A 17,552-nucleotide genomic window follows, 5' to 3' on the forward strand; every position below is an offset into this window, starting at 1 on the left:
ATTAGAGTAATATCTCCCATCATGGTAAAGCTTGTTATACTGACATGACTGAAGGACTTCTGCTTCTCCTCATGTAGGGGGAATTATTACTTATGAAATGAAATGAGGTCGTTTTCACTGCGAGAGGACTTCACTTTCAGTTCAGTGACGGAAATGTGTTTTTTTGTTTGTTTGTTTTCTCGTTCTATCCGTGTTTAGGATTTTTTTTTTCAGTTTGATGGATTTGTCTGTGTGTGTGTTTCTGTTAGTCCAGACATTCAGTGCACTTTTCTTTTTTTTTCTTTTTTTTTACAAAACAGCCCATTGCAAATGGTATATAATCATTTTTTTCCCTCAAAAGTCTATTCAGAAATACCCAGTCATGTCAACATGGGAAAAGTTGTTTTGAGTTTTAAAAATAAAAAGAGAAACTTGCATTTACACGAGAGTTCACAGCATTCGTGGTGTTTTCTGCAGCTCAACTGGAGTCCGTCTGTGGTGAATTCAGTTGATTGGAGTTAATTTGGATAGGCACACACACCCGTCTAAAACTCCACCCTCAGGAAGTCATCACACCATGGCTCCTGTATTCACCATTTAATGACATCTTTACCAGCGTTTCATTGAGCTCAGCAGTTTTGCAATTCTGCCACGTGTTTGCTAATTGCAGCGGGCTAGTCTGAAGGAGCTGAGTGGGGAATTGGGAATTGTTCAGTGAGGCAGAAACTAGGAAACTGCGACTCTGAGGAGGAGCTCCGTCTGAGAGGCGGAGCTAGGTTCAATCTGTCGTTGTGCACAGCTGAATGGTTACCACGGGAGATTAAAGGATTTTGAATTTTTTTTCCAAACATCCATGAAAAAGAATCAAGGAAACATTTTTGTTATTTCATCAAAAGCGTACGCCTGGAATACGACACGCGACCAGCAGCCTGGGCCTCCAGTCGCTGCACATCTGGGCAGAATGTTTTGAAGCCAAAGGAGCAAAACGCTTTTCATATGCAGAACAGGATTTTGTGACAAGCAAAAGGCGAAAACACAGTGAGATTATTCCCGCACGGTGAGAAGTAAACAACCCTGATAGGAATACGATGACTCATTTTTCACCGGGATGACACTTGGCGAAGCGTTCTGCTGGAAGTGACACTCTAATGCACATCCTTGTCTTGTCAGATTCAGTCACACTGTTTAACTCTGTTCCTCTCACCACTTCTTCCCAGAAGGTTTTTACGACACATTTGATGGACTTTTCTTTTTCTCTTTTTTTTTATCAGCTTCTAAAGACAGTGATTAGATTGTTCTCCTGCTGCCAGATAGTCTGGCTGAATTCATGCTGAAATAAAGAAATTCCCAGTTGTCTTTGAAGCTGTGGGATTGATTTTTCTAAAACCATTTCTCACCATAAAGCTGAGAGGTTTGCTGGGCTTGATAGTGAGCATGAAATGTTTTCTGAACATCACCAGCAGTCAATTCAGTGACTCTTTGTTATTCCTCCATCCTACTGTCACGATGTTGGAGAATGAAAGGATTCTCAAAAACAAAATCTCACAGAATAATAGTCAACGTCGTTTAATCCTAATATATTACATCGTTGACACTTTCTAAAAAAAGAAAAACTACACTTTCAAAATTCAAAAGCTGGACAAATAAAAATAAAACAAGAGCACCCCATGTGTGTGTTCTTTGGTGTCAACTATTTAAAGAACATTGCTCTGGATTTTTTTCTAGATAATTCAGGAATTGCAAGAATGTTTGCGTCTTCAGTTCCTCCTCTGCTGCGAGAGATACTTTGATATTGCTATGGACAAGTCCTGCTTCCTTACCATTGTTAATGAGTACCAAATTTTTGAGTGCAATCATGTGTCAGCAGACAATACTAGTGGACTGAACACACATCCCTGAGGGATGACAAGTTAAAATCCAGGTAAAAAAAAATGAAAAATGAGCTCTGAGTACAAATAGAGCACTTTAACATACGCTGGTCCAGGAGGCTTTTGTTAAAAGCAAATTCAAAGTTAGCGGCCAGAATTTGTTTGAGCTGCAGGTTTATTCTCAAAGCGCAAAAAGTGTTTTGGGAGCCATAAAAATATCCATTATTGTTCCACATTCTGTCAACTGGAGTCATTTTCACACCAACCCACCGAAGTGTTTCTCTCCCGTTCCCACAAATCCGTCCCAAGGTGTGCGCCATCAGGTCAACGTTGTCACATTTGTCATTTCACACATGCTCCGCTTGGACAGATGGCTGACAACATTCTCTCTTTCACGGCGAGTTGTTGACATCAGCCATCTACTGTTGCTGCTTTTCCTCTTCATTATCGCTGGCAGGGGGGGGCAAACGCGCCTTCAGTTCACCCCGGGGCTAACAATCCGCCACATGTTTACACTCACCAGTAAGGGCAGTTTTCAAACATCTAGACAGGAAACCTAAAAATATTCATGAGAGAACACTGAAATTACTTTATATTTTTTTCTCTCATGTGGAACTTTGGTGTGGCCTTTTGCCCAAGATCCCACTGCTGTGCTGCGTCTGCATCTTCATTCGGTTTTGTTCTCTGTGGTCATTCAGATTTTAGCAGATAGAAAGCCACAATTTAAATTAGATCTTCATGATCTTTAATATTTGTATAAGTTTTAATAATTAGAGTGGACTGTTTGGAAAAAGATAGTTGTCCTGCTCTTTGTCAAGCACAATGTAAGACCTGTCCGACTCCAAGTTACCTATTTATCCTTAATTACATTCTAACCAGAACTGGATTCCATTAAGAGTTTAAGAGTCAAAAGGATTTGACTCTTAAACCAAAAAAAGAAAGGAAAACAAGTCTCGTGTTCTGATTGAATCATGAAGTTGCACTGGAATTTCTGTTTTACTACCACTTCAGTGTCTGCCCTCCGTCTTTCTGTCAGAGGGACAAAAAGACGATTCTTTTACTCACCATCCGTTGCCAAACTGCAGCAGTGCAACACTTCTGCTAGCAAAATGCACCCTGGAGAAGTGTTATTAAATGAGTGCCCATCGCCACGGCAAAGAGGGAAATTATGCAGCATTGTGGAATAACTCAGAACCACTCGCATTCGTCGTTTTTCTCGCTCTCTGTATGCTGCACAAAGACAACAGACAACAACTTAATTACACCCTCTAGCCCCCCCCCCCAAAAAAAAACCCAAACATTTCCGACACAAAGACAAAACAGACGCTCAGTTCTTCACGGTTTTAAGTTTCCAGGCTTGAGGTTTATTTGGCAATTATTGATAAGTGATTATCTGAACAGGGCGGTGGAAGATCTCAGCTCAGACAGTTGGTTTGCAGGTTGCCTTTTTATCTTTCACTGAACCGTAACACGCTGGATTCTGCAGCATGTCGAGGTTGTCAAAGTCAAGCTAGCATAACGGACTACCTCTCTCTACCTCGCTACTTATTCTTATTAAAGCTTTTTTTCTAACCTTGTTATGCTGATTGTCAGAGTGTTGACAATTAGTAGCAAAACTGTGTCCCTTTTCCTTTCATTTATATATGACACGTACATTTAAGATTCACCGCGTTACGCTGACAACTCGCAAACAACACAATCAAACCGATCCAAAAGGTGTTCAAATGCATTGAGGTTGTTTCTGCAGACCGCTCCACCGTCCTCTCTCCCTCAATTCTCCAGGCAGACTCAGATAAATCTCAGCCTGAATTGAGACAGTCTAGACTCTAACAGATGAGATACGGAGTGACAGAAATTGATCTTAAGATTGACTCCAATGACGACAAGCCGGGTTTTGACAACCATTCGTGTCCGATCAGAAAACTGCTGAAGCTCTTTCACTTCCATACATGTTCAGGATTATCACTGGTCAGAGTTCATTCGATCAGTAAGAAGATGCCGCCGCTTTCAGACGGCAAGTGATAGTTTTTCAACCAGCGAAGACAAACACAGTTCAGCGGAGCCATGGGGAATCCATTCTGTTTGCCGAGCAGAGAAGCACCAGACTCTTTTTTTCTCACTCTTATTCTTTATTGTATGCATCCTTCCTCCAGAGACGGAAGCCTTTTTTTTATTGTCAACATTTTTCTTCGTTATTAAATTTAACCTTCCAGGTTGCCCTTTTTAGGATGACTTCAGAAAGAAAGTTCAGCAATAATCTTCAAGTCTGAGTTATGTTTTTATCCTGGCTGGTAGAATTGAAATATAGATCATATGGATAGCATTATGAAAATAAATGCTTTTTATTTCATGTAATGTAACCCAAAAGAGACACAGTTAAACCTAAAGTGAATAAGATAAGATTAGCTGTGTATCCATTAGCCATAGGCTTGTGCAAACGGAAATCACAAAAATAAATTTGCGTAATGGAAATATTGCAATTGTAAAAAAAAAAAAAAAAAACATTGAACAGAATGTTTTAGGAGTAGGTGAGGTTTTTTTTTTCTGTATCGAGATAGATGCATTTCACAAAACTGAAGTGGATATGCGTTTTTTGCATCACTCGAGTCACAGGATCAACAGCCAAATGTTACTCCTGGCGGAAACGACGAAGACGGCGACAGGAAGTGGTGGGATGATGATGGTTCGTTTTTGTTTTCTTCCCAGATGAACGGCTCCAGAGCTCTCAGGGCACCGCAGGGGTTCAAACATTTTGAATCCATAACTCCTCTGTAAAATAGTCGACTACACTTTCCCCATACGTAGCCGCTTCCTCTGACGGCTGACTATGAATATATCCCATGCATGTGTCTACATCCGTAGTTGATTTTTTTAATGACTTGCCACGGGAAAAAACTTATTAAAGTGTGATTTTAATTTAATGTATTATATCATGGAAACTTGCAAAATTGTGTTGTTTTGTACATCAGCAGGATTTAGACAAAGGATCTCTATTGGAAATGCAGCTTCTGTCGTGTCTCCAGAGCATCGCTTGTTTACCTGGACCAGTCAAATCCTGACTTGACTGACAAATGGATCTGAATTATTGATGAATGGGCTGCTGTGGGGTTCTTTTCAGAGCGAAATTACTTTTGCGCGGCTTTGTCCGTTGCCGGTCGCTCAATTGACTTTGTGTCTATAGTTGTGCCCAAATCATCTTATCAAAACCTTTATCGACGTTGCGATGGTGAATTTTAAAACTAATGAGCTGCTAAGAAACTGCGGCTGTGTTGGAGCACGAGGCCTGCAGTGCTCCGGCATGTCTGATTTGCTCGCTGCCTTGCCTAGAGATGAGTAGACGTGTGATTTTATTTTATTTTTTTTACCTGACACGTTGTTGCTGAATTTAACGAGTGAGACTCCAGGCGGACGCCGTCCGACAGAACCCAGACCGTACAGGAGCGGCCGTGCATAACCGTCATAATTCAGCACAGCAACAACAGCTCATTAGCTGTGCATAAACAGTATAGCAGGAGATAGAAAGCCTGGTAAACAACTGCAGGTTTCCTGGAGGGCTGTTTCTTTCATTTATTTCACCTCAGCGAGGAGTGAGATAAATGGCGTTTGTTTTACGGCGCGTCGTTCATACCGATGAACTCCGGCCGGGTTTTAATGACACAGAAGCTCATGGAAACGCCGCTGAATGTTGTTTGAGGATTTTTTCCTACAACGTCTGAACCAGTGGACTTTCTTGTGTTCATGGTTCTCTAGTCTCTTGAGGGCAACGATTTTCCTTTAGACGAATATGACAAACATGACATCGCTGGACCTCAGGGGACCATCTGCAGAAAGCAAACGCTGCAAAAAAAAAAAAATAATTTGTAGATCAAATAATAATGATAATTATGTATAAAAAAAAGAAACAGAAATTACACTTTAAAGAGTTTTGCTAGCGATGTAGAATATTCCAGTCCGCATATTGAGATTTTAATGCCGATGTAAAAAAATAAAAAATAAATTATGTTTTTCACGACTCAACTAGGTTCACTGATGCTAAAAAAACAAAAAAACAACAACAAAAAACACACACAAAGTATACAAAACCAAAAAAAAGTCAACTTTGTTTTTGTCAGCCGCCTTTGCCCGCCTCATCATGTCTATTCACTGTCAACACAGGACACTACGCAGCAAAAACAGGAAAACCTCAAAAATAGATCAAGTGGAAGCAGTCTTTTGATATTGGCCTGGCTCCCTGTTTGTGAAGGAACTGAAAGTTTTAAATGCAACAGTTTGTGGGTTTGAATCCCAGCCTAGGGTCTGCATGCTCTCTGTTGAATTTTATTACTATTCTTTTGGTGCGGCTTCTATTTTGATCTATTAATCTTCGTCTCAGTTTGTTTTTCCCTGCACAGCTCTCCGAAATCAATCTTGCCACCAAAGTAAATGCACCTCTTGCCAATAATCGAGTCATATTTCAGACTTTGCTCAGACAGAAATCATTTTGGGATGTTATGGATTTACTCCAGAGAGATAAATCTTCATTATTGTGGTTCAATTTTACTATTACTTACTAATACTCAAACACATACGCTCATGATTAATTACCAGCCTGGCTGTTCTCTGCTGATTATTCTCCCTTGGACTCCATCCAGCCACACTAAACAAGCCCTACATTAAGCTGCGTCGCGTTCGGTTTTGGCTCTTAACCCAACTCTGTCCTCCAACAGACCAGGTCTGAGCGGTGAGGTGAGTTCACACTCTCCTGGCTGCTGCTCATCTCTTGAACTCTGTGCAGCTATTAAGTTTATCTGCTTGCAGTGACATGTCAAGGTGGAAATTTGAAAGACGCAACAAACATTCAATTTAAAGGGTGAGCATCATGTGTTTTCCGTGTACATAGTGCCATTTTGTACATAATCAAGTGCAGTAACTCTGTTACTTTCAGTTGTCATAAAAATTCTTCATGAAATATGACTCCAAATTTACTTCTTTATTTAATGTCTTGAAATTGGCCCTCTGTCTCTTTAAAAACTCCTGCTCTTTCTGAAACCCTACCTTCAGGGAGCCATCACAACATGGCTCCTCTATTAACCCTTCAACAGAGATTTTACCAGCAATAAAGTCGCTCCCATAAAGAGCTCAACAGATGTGCAGCTCCACCAGGTGTAGGCTAAAAAAACTGACTGTGTTGGATAAGGTGGATTTAGTACTAATGAATTCATTTTGGTGTTTAGTTTAATGAAGCTTAGCGTGAACACAGTTTTTATTTCAGAGATGGAATCATTGAGGAAGGTGGGCGAAAGCGTGGGCGAGGGTTTTGCGTTGAGGTAGAGCTGGATGTCATCAGCGTCGCAGTGAAAATCGACTCCAAATTTGTGGAAAATTCTGCAAAGCGGTTGTGATATTGATGATGAATAGGGGCCCGAGGACAGAATCCTGGGGCACATCTGAGGTAACGCTGGAGGGGTTAAAGAACTTGAGTTGAATCAAACCAGTCATAAGAAGAACATAAAACATCACTAAACTACACTCAATTTTTAGTCTGCGATGTGACAAAATGTTGCTCTTTGTTCTGGTTTCATTACTGTTTTAACCCACGTAGTTCTCACGCTCTTATAAGAGACCACAACAAAAAAGTATGAGGCAAAATACCTGTTTGTTGTTTTTCATCTATAGCTTTAAATCAGTATTCTAGGCGTCTGATTAGAGCTCTACAGCGTCCCAGCTGACATTGTACTGATCAAGCTGTGAGGCTGAGGACTTAATGGTTCGCTGCCTACACACTTCTGACAGAAATCCATAAAATGGAATTCACTTCTTGCTTCTTTCCTGTAGTTTCAGATGTCATTAGCATGAGCACGCCGCAAATGGCCCCTTCCCTCCCTCCCTCCCTCTCGTCCTCATCATGTTTGGTGGCCTTGACCAATCTGCCGTCCAATTGTTCAGAGAGCTCTCTAATCCAGCCTCAGATCTGAGTCGTACTGCACCATGCCTAATAGGATCGTAGAATTAACCCTGATGACAATACCACCAGCTGTCGCGGGGCCCCCTGCTGGCTGCCGGCAGTAATGTGGCCTGAGGGGCAGGAGGGAGGAGAGGGAGAGGTTGGAATCAGTGTGTCTGTGGGATGCTGTGAGTTTGATGTGAAGTGCTGCAGGACGAAGCCCAGAGGGGGAGACGCCCAGAAACCTCCTGAACCGTTTCATATTTTTGGGATCTTTATTTAATTCATTCACTTTTTTTAAATTACTGAAATCCCTCTTGGTTTTTCATTTGTTTTTGTTTTTTGTTTTGTTTTTTTTTTTGCTTTTTAAAGCCCACTTTTTCCTCAATCACTCTGCCTCCCTCTAGTCGCCCCCCACCCTCTGCACACAGCCTCCGTTGCGTCCCCCCCCCTCCTCCCGCCACCCCGGTTTGCTGCGGCAGTTGACCCGACCGGACCTCCATGGCTGAATAACACATTGAAGACGGGGGCTTGCTTCGGTGGTTTTCTCTGAGGGGTTGCTAAGTTGCGGTCGAGACCGTCGGTGGAGGCGGCGGAGGAGGATGGCGCTGGCTGTGGAGGAAGTGTGGGGCAGAGTGAAGAACGTCTGCAAGCAGAACGGCCTGCTCATCCTGTCCGTGCTGGCCGTGGTGATCGGCTGCCTGCTGGGCTTCTTCCTCAGAGGCAAGCAGCTCTCCGAGCAGGTCAGTCGGTGGCTGTGACCCCCGTCAACCACCCACCCTGCCCCGATTTCCTGCCCTCCTTACCTCTCTACCCCGGGCCCCACACTTCACGACGTCTCTGAGTGATGCCCCCAACTTTCACACTCCTGCTTCTACACATTTTCCTCTTAAACGTGTAGAAAATAACAGGATGTGTTTGAGATACGCATCAAGTTCGCCAAGGCTTAACCTCAACGATTACAAGCCTAACCCTAATCTTTGCCCCAGTCAGGGTTGACTAAAGATCAGATCTTTTACAGCTTGTTTGAAACCACAAAGTTGTTTATTCAATTATTTTTAGACTGAATGATTAGGGATGTAAATCTTTCAGCAACTAAAGAGTAGATTCCGATTTTTTTCAGTTTTTCCTTTTCAAATGTGAGTGTCGCAATAAGCAAACGAATCGATTAATCGCACGGTGGATTAAAACGAGCTCAATCATTTCCATTCGCAGCGTTTTCCTCTTTCCACCAAAAACTGGATGATAAAAGTCTTCAGTCTGGTGTTTTGGTTTCAACTGGACCCAGATTTTAAGGACAATTTTGTTTACAGAGACTTTATGATTGATTTCATTTGTCATTTGTGTTATTTTGTAGATTTCTTTTGGACATTTAAAATGTCTTCCAGCTCCAGTGTTAAACATTCATTAGAGTTTGATGTTCATTCCTCTTTGAGAATGTGTTCTCAAAAGGTCTCCAAACAACAACGTTATCGTTTATCGCAATAACCTTCGTGACGATTTATCGTCCAGCTAAATTTGTTATCCTATTCAAACCTGAGGTTCTGTTTAAACCTTTTTCAGTTTAAACTGAGGAAAAGACGACAAACAAAACTCTGCGACAAGCTGTTTTCTCAAAACTTTTCTCTGAGGTTCTTCTTTTTAGATTTGAGAAGGACTCATCTTGTCTGCAACTGTTCCAGCAGAGGAATCTTTTATTTATGAATTTATTTATGACAGTGTTAACTTTTTTTTCTGCTTTTGCTGTGATTGTGACCCTCTGCCTGTTGCCGCCAAGATTCTCTTGATAAGATTTTAATTAATCTCTGTGGAATTTTCCTGGTGAAGTCGAAGTTGAAGAAAACAAAATCAGTTTCCATCAGATTATATTTAGACAAAAATAAGTTTGTGGATTCTTGAAAGTTTTGAATCTTAAACTACCAGTTTTAGGTCAGCTTGGCTGCCTGGCATTTGGTAAATCAAAGGAAATGTCAAATAATTGTTAAAAATATAATTTTACACACAAAAAAAATTTAAGCTGACTAAAATCAACTTTTGAGCATTTTGATTCAGAACTCTCAGGAATAGGAACTGCAATTTTTTTCTGCATGCACACATGTTTGTGTGGCTATCTTTCCATTGATTTCTACAGCATAAACCTTATCCTAACCCTAACCAAAATTCAATTCAGAGGTTAGTCCTAAATCTGACTCCTGACCCAAAAACAGTGTTTCCCCTTGGGCGGACCAGGCTCGGTCCCCACAAGTAGCAGTGGGTCCCCATAATGTAGTGTCAGGAAAATGGTTCCCACGAGGTATTACAAACAAACGCGCACACACTCAAAAAAAAGCTGTGGATGGACACCTGCATTAAAAGTCAATAGATCCGACTCACAGAGACTTGGACGGTCGGGAATCAGGTCGGCGCTGTGATGATTGTTGATCTGTTGGTCAGAGTGACTCTGTTCTTGCACTCAAACACATTTACGCGTTTCTTTGAGTTGGTGCTCTCTCTAAAGTTCCAGGCATTTTGCTTGGTTTTGTTTCTATGGTGCTGCGGATAATGGAGCCATGATTGTCACTAGCCGACTCCTCCAGCATCAGTCAAGTTCTGACTGGTTTGAAATCCAATCTGTGTACCGGTGGGGGGGCGGAGAGTGTCGCAATTACAACACAATCTGAGGAAAGTGTTGTGTTTTGGTGAAATGTGAACTCAGCCAGTGCACCCGAGGACAGCAGGGGGCCGCAGACAGAGAAGGCAGCGATTAGCATTTCATTCTTATATAATTCTCCTAAGAACATCTATAAGGCATCAGCAACATGAGATGAGTGACTGGAGATGACAAACGCTGGCGAACTATGTCTCAAAAACGCAGGATTTTACGTCTTGACTTTGACTAGGCCGTGCTTACGTGTGGATGGACGTCTGTTTTCTTCTGGTGTTGTTTTATGACATTCACTTTACTGTCTGTTCTGTACAAAATCCTATAAAGCCTTTACAGTTCAATTGCATTGTTGGTTTCCAAGATAGAACGTTGCACCGCAGTTTATTTAGGGGCATCAGAGTAAAGGACAGAACATAATTGCATAATAGACGATCGAATGAACTGTTTGTCAAGGAGTACTGCTTTATTAGTATGAGTACAATTATACTTGACTCCATAACACACATGAGCAAAACTTTGTCAATATGTCAATGTCGAAAAAACAAACATTTATTTCTGAAATCAGATATATTTTTCCTGTAGCGCAAATTAAACGTGACTGAAAACAAATTTCTGTGTGAAGGAAATACACAGTTAAATACACTGAATAAGACTAATCAGAAGAATAAAGTGTTTGCTCTGGGCAGAGGAGGAGTTTTTGACCATGCAGCCTAAACACTCAACTCTGCTTCTCCACCCTTCAAGTGCATCGTCCTCATGACGGTGGCGCAATTTAAAAGGAAATACATACATTTTCCAAAAAAGTTACATTTATTACCAAGAAGCACCATAACAACAAAGAAATATCCAACTAACTACGACCGTTGTGTTTTTTGTTTTTGTTGTCCTGAGGATAAACGCAGAATGAGCGACACATTAAAGGTTGACTGCGACACATTAAAGGTTGACTGCGGTTTGACCAATATTCTGTTTTCAGTTTAATCATCATTTGCTCCTCATACAATAAAACCATAAAACGCTGCAGGACTGATCCGATCGCATCATCTGTCGACTCAAACACGGGAAGTCATTGAAAACAGACTTTTTGGGGATGTTGTGGGGAAGTAAAAAAGACAAACCTGCTCCGCTGCACATGGTGACAGACGCTGACCCCGAAGCCACTGACATACATTTAGTTCTCTGTGTGAGTCACTGTGCTCTTTGCTACCATGCTGTACAGCCACTAATCTTCAGCCATTCGGTTTGTTTTATTTGCGTTAGAATGAAATCAGTTCCTTTTCATAAGAATGCTGTGATAGGAGATTTATCTGATGTTGTAATAAATATTTCCCTTCTCCTTCCTAATCCGTGACAACAAAACGTACAAAACACGACACCGATGAAATTGCTTCTCTGCTTCAGTTAAACACGCCACAGTCTCTCTATCAGTGTCACATGACCAGAAAAAAAACTTATTGTCGCAACCTCCTGAAACCATGGCAACCACATGGAAATAAGCATTAGCTGTTAATATCAGCCCAGCTTTGCTAACACTGGTCGATACCGATCGTGTTGCCGATATATCATGCATCCCTACTAAGAAGCAACAATACACATTGCATTAAGCAAGTAATCAGTATCAATAGATAATACATCTGATGGAATATTACAACGATTTCACTGACCAGGAACCTCACTGCATTCTGGGAGATGTAGGCAGAGGAAAAATTTGGGGAAAAAACAGGAATTTGGCTTTGCCAGTAATAGTACTACTAATAGTACTATTAACAAATACTATTACTTGTTAATAGTAAATATTAACAATGCAGGCATCTAGGGCAAAAAGATGAAAAATAAGTGCATGCGATCTGAAAGAAAAGTAAACTTTCTGTTTCGGGCACAAGTTTACTGTTCAAACAGAAAAGAAACAAACAGCAATTAAACTCTCATAATTGTCCCGAACCGATGGAAATTTCCAAAACAACAGGAGCGTAACTGCAGAGGGAGCTGAGAACCTCCGGCGTGACGTGCAGATTAACGATTAGTAGCTTCAACAGGCGTCCTGCGGCTCTTCAAACAATATTTAGTTTTTGTTTTGGTTAAATTTCAGTGAAATTACTCCACAGTCTGCCAAGAGACAAATCATGAGATAATCGTCACATCAGCGTGAGGCATCATTATTGGACAAACTGTAACGCCGGCTTTCAAAGAGAAACTCAAGAATTGATACGTCTGCCGAGTTAATGGGCCTCCTGTCTGTGTGTGTGTTTGCGTGAGTGTGTGTGACAGAGAGAGAGAGTGTGTGGGAGTATCAACGCTGTTTGTTCCACTGTTCAGCAGATGCCAGGACACAGTGACAGACGTGATTGTCCTTCACACACACACCACACACACACCAACTAGCACACACTCATATATGTCCCCAGTACATCCTCATATACACTCCTACTTCACACACACACACACAACAAAATGAACACACTCATTTGCACTAAAAGCCCTGCCACTCCAAAACACGAGCGAAAAGCTTTCATTGCTCCGTCATCTCACAGATGTCATGTACTTACATTTCTGTTCTCGGCCCAGATCTCTGCGCTTTTAGTCTTCCTGACTTCCATTAAACAAAAAAATGTTAATGTTGCACATTAGCTTAAAGACAAACATGTTGCGTTTGTTTTTAAGCTGTTGCAGGCAGTGACACGCACATCCTACGAATCTCTTTCAAGGTAAACAGATTCATTAGGGTTTTTATTTTTTATTTTTCTGCGGTAAGAAGAAAGAGCGACTCGGCTCATCCGGGTCAAAACGAATGAAATCTAAACCAGTTCTTGCTCTTTTGTCATGATTTGGTCTGAAAATAAATAAGAAAGCAAAGTGAGTCTGCAATTCAGGGAGCTTCACAAAGGACTACAAGGTCCATCTATTGACTGCAGTTGCTCCCAGTTTTTGCTTCACTCCTGTAATTGATTCACAAGCAGCAGAGACAAAAGCATCCAGGAGCAATTTGTTCCTTTTCTTTAAATGATTTTCTGTTTTATTACGACAACTGTCTTCAGCCACAAATGGAGCGGATGATGTTTCAACAGACCACATCTGGTTCAATTTGATTTTTTTTGCACTTTATGTAACATTTATATATAAACGTTATCTCTCTTGATGCATATTCCACTAAATTTTGCCAGGTTGTGTCTTTCAAACGTTATATTTTAAAAATGTTCAGAAGTTTTTTCCCTGTGGATGTTTTCGCCTGGCCAACTTTGTCTCGCTTGGCGAAACACAAAATCCATCAAAATGCATTTCTCTGCATGCGCCGCTATTTAAATGTCTTTTATCATTATTGTTTTCTATTTACCGATTATGACATTCCTTCAGTTTTCCACTATTTATTTATTTCATTTTTGCATTGGACAGAAAAGCTGCTTTTTTAATGCATTTAAAAAACACAACAACAAAATAACTGACATTTGTGGAGGTTAAAATGACTTCCTGCATCAATAATGTCATGTCGGTGTTGCAACACAGTATTTCTATGGCAACCTAATTCTGAGTTATATTTGATATTACCAGCTATAGGTGACGGTTATTTGACTATAACATGAAATGGCTCAATGTGTCTAGAAAACAAACAGCACTGCTCCTTTAAAATGTTTGGATACGAACGGCTGGCAACCAGCTTTGTTAGTAGGGACCTTCAGTTTCTTCCCGTCCTTGTGCAGGACGACCGTGGCCGTCTTCTGGACATCTGTCCTCTCAGCAGATTGTCCAGATTGAGCGTTTAAAAGCTCAGGAAACTCCTGCAGGTGTTTGGAGTTAATTATCTGATTAGGATGTGACACTTTGTTTCCAATAATTACCGGTTTCACGCTCTTCTCATTTTTCTGCGACAACACAATTTTGCGTTTTCGCCATCTGTAAAACCATAATCAACAAAGTTACAAATATAATAATAATAATAATAATAGTGAACAAAGCGTTGGAGGATATGAGCGAGTGTGATCCCATGCAATATTTGACTTCACTTTCTGAAATGTCTGACAAGAAATGTTGCACTTTTAACTGCATACTCACATTTTTGGAGACGCGCCTGATGTTGGATATTTTTAAAGACTCGGGAAGCTAGTATTTAATGTTAAAAAATAGGATATTCTCTTTTAATGGACAAAAAAATGATTACATGCTTTTAGAAAGCTCGCTTCTATTGCAATTATACTCACAGCGATGAAGGCATCAGTTTAACACGGTTTGCTTCCAAATGTGTCCGACTGATGGAAACCTTGTGAATGAAATAACGATCGTCTCAACGAGCTGAGATCGTTTTGTCCCAGTTCCCCTAATGAGGGTTTTGTTAGATTGCAGGAAGAGGCTCAGTGACCTTTTTTTCAGTTTTTGTAGGGTTAAAAAAAAAAAAAAAAAATAGTCCAATCTGCTCAGAGGACACTTGTGACAGGAGGTAACAATTATGTAATATGTCAGAAGGAACTCAAAACACAGCACGCAAAGTTTTTTTTTTTTTTGTCTTTTCAATTTCGACGACATGTTGCTGCAAATCCCGAATACAACACGTTTTGTAGGAGAGGAAAGTGATTCTCCATATTGTCACCTTCCTGAAATAAAGTCTTTCTTTCTTTTTTTTTTATTTGCTAAAACTGATTTTTTTTTTTTACCTAAATAATCTCTTAGCAAAAAAGAAAGAGTTCATGATTAAAGTAAAAATAAAATTTGGAAAAAATAATAATGATAACTTGAACTATTATATCGGGATGGTAACGATATTTTGTTATCAATCTAATAAAGTCGATACACCAGTATCGCAGATACCGATACTTTTTTCTACTATTTTAGGTTTTTTGTGTTTTTTTAACTGACAGAATCTGAACAGAGTTTAAAGGCATATAAGATATTTCACATATCAAAATAAAAAGAAACTAGAATAAAACAAAACACATTTCAGTCCATTCACCTGATAGAAAGTTCAAAAAATGATCAATTAGGCATCAATCAAAGCATATGTTTTGAATTGAGAAACTACGACACAAAAATAATGTAAAATTTGTTTCATTATTTTAACCCATTGCTCTCTTCAGAGCTTAGAGTAACACATTTCAGCCTTTTGTTTTGTTTCTGACGTCACGTCGTCTCAAGTTGTGGATGCGAAACAGAACGCTACGTTTCGAATGTTGATGTCTTCCAGAGGCCACGTAATAAAGGTGCAGAGAAAATCAACTTTCACACTGAAAACGCGCTTGACTTTTACAAAAGATCTAATTTGTACCAGGGTCAGTCCTCAGCAACAAGCAGTCAAAATAAAAAAATAATTGGAGCTTATTTTGTTTTTTCCATTTTATCAATATGACTTAAGGAAAAGTTGTGCCGTCGGGTGTTTATTTGGTTTTTATTGCCTTTAATTGGCTTTATAGCCTTTCAGGTCCTCCAGTGAGACCAATTAATTTTTGCCCTGGAGGCTCCGTTATGAATCCTCGGACAGCCAGTTGCTATTTCTTTTTTTGTTTTTTGGGGAAAAATGAGAACTTACTTCAAACACAGAGCAGGGGAGAAATCGAAGGGGGAAGCGGATCAGAGCAGGAAACTGCCACCTCACACAGGACTGGGTCGCATTTTCACCAGACAGACACTCAGGATTCAGTTTGTGTTTCAGACAGTTTCATTTATGCCATTTATTTATTTATGACGTTTCTTCTGCATGTTGTGAAGGACAAGTGAAACAATGAACAATGAAAGTAGCCAAAACACAAAAAAGGAAAATATGTCAAAATAAATCAAAATAAATAAACTCTTAACCATGAAACATTTTTGTTTTGGGTGTGGTCAACGTTGGGTGTGGTCAGCTGATTGCCTTTACAGATGAATTAACGAAGTGACCAAGATAACCAGGAATTACAATATGTAATTTTTATAAATATGTTTTTGGTTTTTTTATACATTTGTTAAAACTGTCACCGTGTCATGACAACATTTTATGATGAAAAACAAATCAAGCTCTTCTGCCTCCCCTCTGACCTACCGTAGCGATCAAAAGCAACAAATCAGCCAGAAGGAAGGTTTTAGCACCATCAATCATACTCATCTATGCGCTGCTCAATGAAGTAACAGTGGAGAAACAACTCGTTGTTCTAGAAAAACTGTCCAGTCATTGGGGGCTATGCTAACTAGCCTTAGCATTCACGTCACACTCTGACGCTGCCTTTGGGAAGACGCTGTGGCGCAGCAGAGCAGTGGGGACGGTGTGAGCCGCGCATACACAAGCATGACTGACAGCTGTAAGGCCCTCCTCCTAGCTGTGATTGGATGTTTCTGACTGAGTGGTGTCCTTCAGCAGTTAGCACTGCGAGAAGGCAGAGGAGCCTTCACAGATTATCTCCCTGGTGTCACAGCCTAATGACAGTTTTAATAAAAAGTTACATACTGTAGATTTAAGGCCCAGTTTGTAATTGAATTTTTCTTCTTATTACAACCAGAGGGAACAATCTGGGATTTAGTTTTTTGTTGTTGTTGTTTTCTGATCTATAATCTTTAGAGAAAACTGAACTGATCATCAAAGAACAAATACTCAACCAACCACTCCGAACCCGTAGGCTGATTTCAGACCCATCTCACCAGTGTTAGTTTGGGTGAAATGCGCTTTAATAAAACAGAAACTCTTAAAGCATCTCAGACTGTTGTTCTCAGACGATGCAGGCTGCGGGTCCTTGGAAGCAAAATGGAGACTAAAGGCTTAATCCAAAAGTTTTCTGTGAAAAGTTCAGAAACTTAAGAAAGTAAAGTCACAAAGCTCCTTCTGTGTTGGGTTTTCTACTGATTTTTATAAAATGGTTTTAAGGTCATCATACTTTTCAATTAAGAAGAAAAAAAGTAAAATTAAGAAATACCCCAGAGGGTCACATCAAGAAGGCATTTCAGAACATTTCTCCCTTTCATGCATGCAGAACACGTCAAGGTCAGAGACCGTTATTAACAAGTAAATGAAAAACAACTTCAAGCAACTTCTGATCCCCTGAAATCGGGAGTGACGCAGAGATTCACTTCAAACTGAAAGGCGGCGACAAATGTGCAGAATTTACCTTCTATGTCTATTCAGTGAGAAAAACACAAACACCGGCGCCTCTCAGGCTCCGATTCACTGAGGAAAACAGTCTGATGT

The 17,552-nt window shown here is 40.3% G+C and overlaps 1 protein-coding gene across 1 annotated transcript in view; it reads left to right on the forward strand.

Annotated features, from left to right (window-relative positions):
* The first annotated feature begins 7,965 nt into the window (after positions 1 to 7,965).
* Positions 7,966 to 17,552, forward strand: part of slc1a7a (solute carrier family 1 member 7a) — a 36,156-nt gene continuing 26,569 nt past the window's right edge. The window contains exon 1 of the mRNA XM_055033297.1: positions 7,966 to 8,513. Coding sequence (XP_054889272.1) covers positions 8,373 to 8,513 — 141 coding nt within the window. The 5' untranslated portion in view covers positions 7,966 to 8,372. The remainder of the gene's footprint in view (positions 8,514 to 17,552) is intronic.

The sequence above is a fragment of the Poeciliopsis prolifica genome, unplaced genomic scaffold (assembly GCF_027474105.1).
Source record: "Poeciliopsis prolifica strain line A6 unplaced genomic scaffold, Auburn_PproV2 SCAFFOLD008, whole genome shotgun sequence".
NCBI lineage: Eukaryota > Metazoa > Chordata > Actinopteri > Cyprinodontiformes > Poeciliidae > Poeciliopsis > Poeciliopsis prolifica.